This window comes from Oryza brachyantha, chromosome 3 (assembly GCF_000231095.2).
Source record: "Oryza brachyantha chromosome 3, ObraRS2, whole genome shotgun sequence".
Classification (NCBI taxonomy): domain Eukaryota; kingdom Viridiplantae; phylum Streptophyta; class Magnoliopsida; order Poales; family Poaceae; genus Oryza; species Oryza brachyantha.
The window spans coordinates 19,499,773-19,509,177 of NC_023165.2; the positions used below are offsets into that span (position 1 = coordinate 19,499,773).

The following is a 9,405-nucleotide window of genomic DNA, read 5'->3' on the forward strand; positions in this document are numbered from 1 at the left end:
ATTTTTACTATCTATTATGTACTCTGACTATCAAAAAACCAACACTTAGCGTCGCAAGGATGATTTAAAGAGGCAGCCACAAGATAAAAATATCTACTATTAATAAGAAAATGGTATTGGCGAGTGGATAAGGCCCTGTTTGGTTTAGGTGACTAATCCATTAATTAGTCTCTTCACTTTAGTCTTTTTTAGTTCCTAAAAATAAGAGATTAAAAAGGACTAAAATTTGTATTAGTCTATTAGTTCCTTCCATAGGTACTTATTGGGACTAAAACTTCCTTTTACACCTGTCCCCTAACAAAAATTTCTATATATGATGCACTTTTAGTCCCTCTAACCAAACAGTAGGGACTGAAGATTTTAGTCCAGTGACTAATGTTTAGTCCTAGGACTAAGAACCAAACGACACGTAAATAAGGTCATTCAAAGGCTATAATTTCCTAGGGGTTCTTAATTTGGGTGGCTACTGTAGTTTTTCTAAGCTTGTTACAACTTAAATTAGTTAAATTTGACTAAGTTATATACAAATGTGTTTGGTTTCTGTCAAACGTGTTACAAGATTTATTTTTTAATATGCACGGTCCATGTGCCAATAACATAATAAAGTGTGACAAAATTATCATATAATGACTCCATTTTAGTTAGCCAAACCATAGACAAATTAGCAAAAGTATCAACTGTGTTCGTATGTAATACGAGTGCCAGTTGTTTTTCAGTTACACACAGGCACAGGGTAATAAATAGTCATACATCATTAAATGGGTAGATATTTTTATACCCGCGTTTTAGAGCAAGTTTAATAGTATAGCCAACTACTAGCTTCAATTTATCTATAGTCAATCTAATAGTCAATTCATACTATAGCTACTTATAAAATATATACTAACATATCTCACATGTTATACATACATTATATCTTGGAGTTCATGCTGCAGCTGGATACAAATTTATAGCTCACTGCTCTTCTCTCGTCTCTCTCTTAATTATCTCTTTAAAATATATTTGTAGTTGACTTATAACCAACTATTGTACTGCTCCTAGGGGTACGTTGTTATTATGGGACGCACGTACGTGCAACCGTGTCGTGTCATGTGTATTTACGGCCAGTCATGCACCGCTACGTCTCTCTCTCCGTCCATGGACCGATCGTTCCAGGATTAGTAACGAGGGAATTTTTGTGCGGAAGGCGAAACCACGCGACCACCACACGCGGCGCGGCTGGCCCTACTACACTTCGCTCGGCAGCTAGTATTTCTTCCTCCCTCTCTCCCCGTTCCTCCCGTTGCGCCGCACCTCTCTCCCTCTCTCTCTCTCTGTCTCTCTCTCTCGGGGGGTTTCCCATTGGGATCTGGGTACTAGTAGTAGCAGTCTCCTCCCCCTCCTCCTCCTCCTCCTCCTCCCCCCCCACAACCCGCCGCAAATCCATCGCCGAGATCCAACACGCGCCACACGCCGGACGAGGTGCGCCTCCTCCTCCTCCTCTTCCGCCTCCGCCGATCGCATCTCCCCCATTTCTAAATTCCCTATGGCTTTTCCTCCCCTCCCCTCCCCTCCCCTCTCCTCTCCCCATGTAGCGGCGCTGATCGCGAAGAAACTCGCTCTCTCTCTCTCTCTCTCTCTCTCTTTCTCTCTTTCTGTGTTGCGTGTGTGATTTTTTTTGTGTGTGCAATCGCGCGCGCGCGAGGACCGAGGAGGCGGATTGGGCTTTCGTCGGAGGTCTTGCGCGCGCTGCTGCTGCTGCTGCTATGGTGACGATTGCTTGGGTCCTAACCGCGGTTTCTCTCTCTGCTCCTCCTCCTCTTCGTCGTCGTCGTCGTCGTCATTATTGTGATGCAGCATTGTGGCCGCCGGACGTCGACCTCGCTCGCCGCCGACAAGGGACTGCGGCGGCGCCGCCATGCGCCGGCCAGATCCGCGCGACACCCGTCCGGATCTGATTCCCTCCTCCTCGTCCCCGCCCGGCGCCATATAGTCCTCGGGACAGGTACGCACGAGCGCGTCCGCTCTTGTCTCGCCCGTCCGTCCCGTCGTCATCGTGCGCCAGGAGTCCAGGAGGACAGGGGGAATGGGTGAATTAATGCGTTGGTTCTTGCCGATGAGACTACCCTAGCCGCTAGCTAGCTTGTCCTTCTTGGCTTAGCTAATCCTCCGATCGATCTCCGATGTGCTGCATGCGTCGCCATTTCAGATTTCTGTTAGGATCGCGCATGTTTTGGAAAAAAAAAATCGAAACGGTTTAATCGAATTTCGCTTCCGTTTTTTTTGCAGGGGGAGATCTCTTTGTCGGTTAGGGTTTGTTGGAGGCTGTTGCTGATCGTTCTCTTCATATTTCGTCTGTGTGGCGGATCGGTTGGAGGGGATAGGGAGGGAGAGAGATCGATGTCGTCGTCGAGCTCGCCGTGCGCGGCGTGCAAGCTGCTGCGGCGCAAGTGCACGCAGGGGTGCGTGTTCGCGCCCTACTTCCCGCCGGACCAGCCAGCCAAGTTCGCCAACGTGCACAAGGTGTTCGGCGCGAGCAACGTGACCAAGCTGCTCAACGACCTGCAGCCGGACCAGCGGGAGGACGCCGTCAACTCGCTCGCGTACGAGGCGGAGGCGCGCCTCCGGGACCCCGTCTACGGCTGCGTCGCCTACATCTCCATCCTCCAGCTCAGGATCAAGCAGGTGCGCGAGCAGATCGTCGAAGCGCGCAAGGAGCTCGCCGCCTACATCGGCCCCACTGCCTTCGCGCCCCTCGTAGCCGCCGCGCCGCACCCGCACCAGCACTACCTCCCCTCCGCCGCCGCTGAGGCGCACGGCCAATACCACCTCCCAGGGACGATGGGCGTCCCCATCGCCGGCGGCTCCTTCACGCACCAGGTGCAGCACCAGATGGCCGGCCTCCAGGTGCAGCACCCGCAACACCACCACCACCTCCTCCACCACCAGCAGCAGATGGTGAACGCGCAGCACATGGCCTCTGCCGTCGAGGTCGCGCGGGATCCGAACATGGAGAGGATCCTTCGCGCGCGCCAGGTCGCCTATGCCCAAGCCAACGCCACCACCGTCGCGGTCGAGGCGCCATCTGGTTCTCTCAACGCGGACGCCTTCCACGGCGGGTCGTTCCTCCTCCACCACCAGCAGCAATCGTCGGCGCAGACCGAGCCGGCGATGGCCCTCCCGTTCCGCGTGGAGCCGTCCCCGCCTCAGCCGTCGTCGGGCCACTCGCACGACGAGGTGTCTCAGCAGCAGCACCACCACCACCCCCACCATCACCGCCACCACCACCACACGGACGGCACCGACGAGGTTAGTGGCGGCGCCGCCCCGCCGGGCTGAGCGCCGGGCGCCCGCCTCCGTCGCCGTGCGTGCGTTCGTGCGTGTGTGTGTTCCATCCACCTTCCAGCTCTATCTCGTTCGTTTCGGTTTCTTTGCAGCGGTTTTTTCGTCTTCTCTGATCTCATATGATATCGAGCAAACTGACATCCATGGCTCCCTTAAAGCATCCATGACATCTTAAGGCGGACGAGTGGTGATCTTTCTCAAGGTATTTCCGTTGCCACCGACACTGCTACCTATCTTAATTCTTGATTCTATCTCTATTTGGATTGTAAATTTCATTGCTGATTGTGCAAACTGATTGCTCATTAGTGTATAAAGATATAGCCTAAAGAATAAGCATGGTTTCTTCTCTGCTTTTTTTTTAATAATCATTGTTTTCCCCTCCGATTATTTTTTGTTTGTATATTCCTCGTTTTCTTCTCCTTTTGGATTTATGTAATTCTTTTTGGAGTGAAAACATAAAAGGTCAAATGGAACTGCATGACGATCAAGTTGTTTCAGTGTGTCAATTAATTATTTATTTGCTAACTCCAATAAAACTGGCACATACGTATATTCTAAAATTACTTCTCTGACTTGTACATGGGTGTGCTACCAGATATGTACCTACACGTAACACATGACAAAAAAAATTGAGATAGGAATACATGATATCAACAGCGTAGGTTGAATTCAGGTTCTACTTATGTGTGGTGGGTAAATCCTCTTATATATGTAAGCCAATATTATTCCTGGGATGAATTACCATTCTAGTTTGTCATATCAATATGATGTTCTGACTTCTGAACCATCAATCTTAAAAAAAATTGTAGTGACCATCTAGATATCTGAAAATAAATGTTTTCCTAGCTACTCTCTTTCATATGAAGCATGTCACTTTGTATAGCTAGTTCTATATTAAGATATTAGATCAAGCTGTAGGAAAGGTGTTTTTGTTTTTTTCCACTTAATTCATGGGTATGTCTTTTTTAGAATTTTCATTGTGTTTTTATAGGGTATATAACATTAAGAACCAACTCCTCAGTGCATGCTGGGTTGTTTCCATCATCTGCAAAAGTTTGTTCTTACCGAAGCAAATGCATGTTAGCAATATATTTTCATTTTCCACTATACTATTTGACTTGAGAACAGTATATATAAAAACTTAAGAACAGTACACACATAGCTAGTAATTTGCATCAGTATTTTACACGAAGTATAGAACATCCTCTCACGTTCAAAACGTGTAAAATCTGATAATTGCATTTCTGGTACTTATGCATTTTTGCTTACTTTTTATTTCACAGTTCGGTGTCATAGATTTGTGGATTTCTCTCAGCAAGGAAAGAAATTAATAATGGGATTTTCTTCAGTTTAAAACATCTGGTCATCTCTCTTGTTCATTATTTTTTCCTCGAAACTGTGACCTAACACAATGTTGCATTGGAAAATATTTTTATCGCATGATTGGGTATCCTCTTTTTTTACATGTCAAGTCAATAAAAAATTTAAAAAAATTACAAGATAGATTAATATGAGATATATAACTTCACAAATATTCAAGTTTAAATTCAACTTTTACGAGTTATAAAAAACAAATATAACTTTGAACGTGTGTATACTTGTTTCAGTTTAATTTATTTTTTTTACAATTTGCAACATTTGAATTTAAACTTGCATGCTTATAGAGTGATATCATATCAACCTATTTTGAAAATTTATTTTAATTTTTTTATAATTATTTAGATGATATACAAGAAAAGAATTGATGTTCAACCGAGCGACGAAAATCTACCTCTTGCATGTGGATATCTCTCTCTCTCCCTCCCTCCCGTGTGTGTGTGTGTTTGTGTAGGGGCCGGTTTCAAGCTGCAGCAATGTGCATCTGACTCCCTGCTGCATACATCAGAGATTTTGACATGGGCATATGAATACTCTTGGCATCACGCATATGATATTACTATGCAACTCTTGAACCCCCAATCAATTTCATTCACTGACTTATCATACTCCTGGAATTGTGCTTTGTCAGGGTTCTTCATGAGTTGCTTTTCCTCTCCAGAGTGAGCCGAATAAATGCAGCAGAAACAGAGGCAGACTCTCATCATGGAGCATCATTGTAGCCAAAAGTAATTAGTGATAGAAAAACAGGAAAAAAACACACACATTTGTATAGATGCAGCAGACAGACAGAGGAGTGAGAACGTGAGACAGTGAAACATGCAAGGTCTCTCTCTGTTCATCAGAATGGGGGGCAAATGGTAAGAGTGATATAAGCCGGCAGTCACCAGCTGGGGCACAGGGAGCAGCAAGCATTTAAACCCAAGAAAAACAAGGAAAAATACTTCGATTCTTCTGCAGTATTGATCCTTTTTAACTACTGTACTAGCTACATGTCTTGGTCACTTCTGCATTGATTCCTGAACATATATAGTCTCATTCTCTCTGATTCTTTTCCCTTTTTATTTTCCTGCTCTTGCATTTGTTCCTTTGCCCATATTTGCTCTAGTATTTTTGTGTACAAAGAAACAAAAGGCCATTATTTTGTCTGAAATAATTAGAGTGGAGATTTTTTTTTGTCATTTTTCTCTTGTAATCTCTACTGCCACTAGATATGTATGCAATTAATTAAAGAAACAAAAAAAATAACCAGATTTAACGCTCGAAGTTGATAGTAATTAATTGATTGCGCTATTATCCTTAAGGCGTGTCCTTTCTCAGAAAGATACAAAAGAAGCAGCGATGAAGTTTTGACTACTATGCTTCGCTGAACCTGACAACAACTCGCTTAATTTTATCTCATAGGGTACAATGTACAATGTTGAAGTCATCATAACGTCCGGATGTTTGTTTTGTTCAAAATGAAGGACGACACTAAGAGCAGGTACAACCATACAATAGTAGACTACAAGAGCATTCCAAGTGAATGACCATCTTACTTGTCATACTTAAATTTAGTAATTTTGCATAAAAGATGCACTCTAAGAGAGTGAATATTTGACTTATCATGTTATTTGAATGATTAAACTTGAGTCCTCATCGACCAAATCTGGCAACTCATTCCCCTAAATTAACTATTAAATTGACTGTAGATAAATTAAAGCTAGTAGTTGAACTTGCTCTAAATGCTATTGATCAGTTGGAAGCAATGCTATGCTTCCATCTTATTATGTTTTCTAAGATTTCAGAGCCGGGCCGGGTATGCTCCGACGACTTCACATGCATATATATGTAGCAGTCCTATCGTTCCTTGGCTTTCATCACACATGGAACTCAGCAGTGATGCACTCACCGATGCACATGACCGCCGACCCTACTCAAACGCCAAAAACGTCTTGACCACTAGTCCTTTGTTTTAAGGAATTTATTATGGAGGTTTTCAACATTTGAATATATCCTATGGAAGAATTTTCTATTTGACCCAAATGATTTGAGGCTTTTACAATCTGAGAAAAATTAACATGATGCCCAACCTGATTGGCATTTTTCCTGAGTTTCTCTCTCTCATTTTTATTTTCATGTATTTTTCTCGTGGTTCGCAATCCTCTATTTTTACACATTCTTTCATATCAAAACTTGACATGTTCACAATTGTTTTATGCAATTTACCGTTGCTGCGTTTTAAAGGAGGTCCCCTATCTTGAACTTTAAGTACATTAGCTTTTCAATATATATAGGGTTGAACTCGTGTTGAGAAGTGATTTTACTCCACACGGTAAATCCAGCCACAAAATTATACTCCCTTCATTATTTTATATAACGTTGCTGACTTTTAAATTTATGTCTGACGGTTTGTCTTATTTAAAGTTTTTATCCAAATATGCAAAAGTACTAGTCATACTTAAAGTTTATATAATAATAAATAAATCAAATCATAATAAAATAATTAATAATTATTTTTCCAATAAACAAACGGTCAAACGTAAACCTAAAATTCAGAACGTTGAAAAAAAAGAAAAGAGTAGTACATTATTATATCAATATTTTTACGGCGGCGAACCATCAAGAAGATTCAATTCCTCTGTCCTCATATTACCGCCGTACATTATTTTTTTTCTTACCAGATAAATAGCCATACTTTTGCTATGGTTTATAACAAATTATGTGTCTAACATTGCTTACAACAAATTAATTGTGAGTTTTTAGGACAATTTAGTCTTTGCATAACAAACTTATATTTGAGAGATAAAATCAGGTAGAATCACCTAAGGGGGACCCTTTGTAATATTAAAACACATAAATTAGCAACGATAAGAAATTATAGAGAGTTTGTGGGATAGCAAATTCACTGTCACCACCATTGGTTTATTTTAGTAGTATATATTTTCCTTATATGGTATTGTTCCAACAACAGTGTTAAAGCAAATTTAGCTTATGTGTGTTTCGTATTTTCGACAGTTGTAGTGCAATGCAGTTTTTGAATTAGCTTTGGAGCTCACGTGCCAGGACACAGTTTCTACCAAATGTTCCCACATTTATTACATACTCCCTTCCGTTTGATAATTGATCTTATCGTTTTCGATATTGACATGGTCTTTCAAATCTATCTTCGACCATAGTTTTATATTAATAAAATGAATAAATGTTTAATTTTATTAAAGTACTCTTAATGACTTATTATTTGTTATAGTGTTTTCAAACCAAACATAGTCAAAGTTTTAAAAGTTTAACCACATCTCTATCTAAAAAGATAAACATCTCTATCTAAAAAGATAAGAATTATAAAACTGAAGGGATCATAGATCAATATGTGGCGAGTCATGTTGGTACATAAATTATGTTATAATTAGTAAGTGACTCTTACTAGCCAGTTGTAAAAACATGTTGTTTGCCACGAGCCCACGATGTTACATAATTATAATTAAGTGGCTCTTACCAGCTAGTCATAAAAACATGATGTTCAATTAACATGCCTCTTCAGTCGAATTTTTAATAGTTCAATCATGTAAATATCTCCTTAAATATTTAGGTTGGACATTAAATATCACACGTGTTGATTTGTTATAGTAAATACTTTCATAATATAACAATATTTTTAATCATATTGTAATACAAATCATAGTCAGTCAATGTGTGTCCAAATGTGTGCACAAAAAATTTTCGGGATTTAACTCTAGTTGCACAATAGGTGCAATAATAACCCACCTAGAATGTTTGCAGTTAACCAAACGAAAAGAAAAGGAACCGGCTAATACAAGCGATCCTCCTAATGCAAGAACTAGTCATGATTTCTATATCATGCATGTCAAAAAAGACTAGTAATAGACATTATTCTTATAATGTAAACAATACTAATTCACATCTGAATTTAATAATACCCATCATATCTTATCATATCTTGGGTGTCGTGTAAAAATCATTTCATACAAAACATAATTTATTTCTTTTTTTCTATTTAATTACTTGTCACATCATCTTTTCTTTTTATATATATATATATATATATATATATATATATATATATATATATATATATATGACAACTCATTTAATTTTATGGGCATCATACTAGTCATCACATTGTAAATGTCCTACTATATATCTTCCGTAATCTAGGTATCTAAATTTCACCAGGACTTGTAAATATAATCAAAACCGATGCCTGGTGATCCTTTGACTATCAATGTTATTGTACTAGATCTGTAGTGAAATCAATGCATTTTTTTTGCTAACAACTAGGGCTGACTTCCCTACTCCCCAACCTGACCACGCCCTCTTAATATTTCTTGTCCTGTTCCATCGTATATATAAACCATTCGCTAGTCAGCTACTAGGTCTGTTCATGCACAGAGTGTTTTTCTAATCAACGCCCCCCCCCCCTAGCTTAGCACGTGTACGTACGTGCAAGGTGTGATTAATCTAGGATTAGTGCATGCAAACCAAGGTCTTTTGGTGTACTTGCAATCAAAGAGGAGGCTAAACTAATCAAAGCAATTGTCCTCATCTTAAGCCATGAGAGCTCCCCTTTCCATCATTAATTAGTTCAATATTAATTACACATAGATCACTAGATGTAGGTGCCTATTTTTTTCTTCCTTTTTCTTTTTCTGTTTCTTCTTCTTTGAAGCAATATGTAGGTGCCTCGTTTGACCAGACATTATAGTG

At 40.6% G+C, this 9,405-nt stretch overlaps 1 protein-coding gene across 3 annotated transcripts; it reads left to right on the forward strand.

The window, feature by feature from the left end:
- The first annotated feature begins 1,392 nt into the window (after positions 1–1,392).
- LOC102721061 (LOB domain-containing protein 36-like) lies at positions 1,393–5,762 on the forward strand. Of its 3 annotated transcripts, XM_040522273.1 has the most exons (5): positions 1,393–1,461; positions 1,837–1,984; positions 2,269–3,288; positions 3,417–3,526; positions 5,333–5,762. In XM_040522273.1, exons 3-4 carry the CDS (start codon positions 2,380–2,382, stop codon positions 3,435–3,437), a joined length of 930 nt encoding a protein of 309 aa, XP_040378207.1. In that variant the 5' UTR covers positions 1,393–1,461; positions 1,837–1,984; positions 2,269–2,379; the 3' UTR covers positions 3,438–3,526; positions 5,333–5,762. The 3 variants fall into 3 exon arrangements, with proteins under 3 accessions (XP_040378207.1, XP_040378206.1, XP_015690459.2); XM_040522272.1 differs by having other exon boundaries at positions 2,269–3,526; XM_015834973.2 differs by lacking the exon at positions 1,837–1,984 and having other exon boundaries at positions 1,407–1,461; positions 2,269–3,526.
- Positions 5,763–9,405: the final 3,643 nt, after the last annotated feature.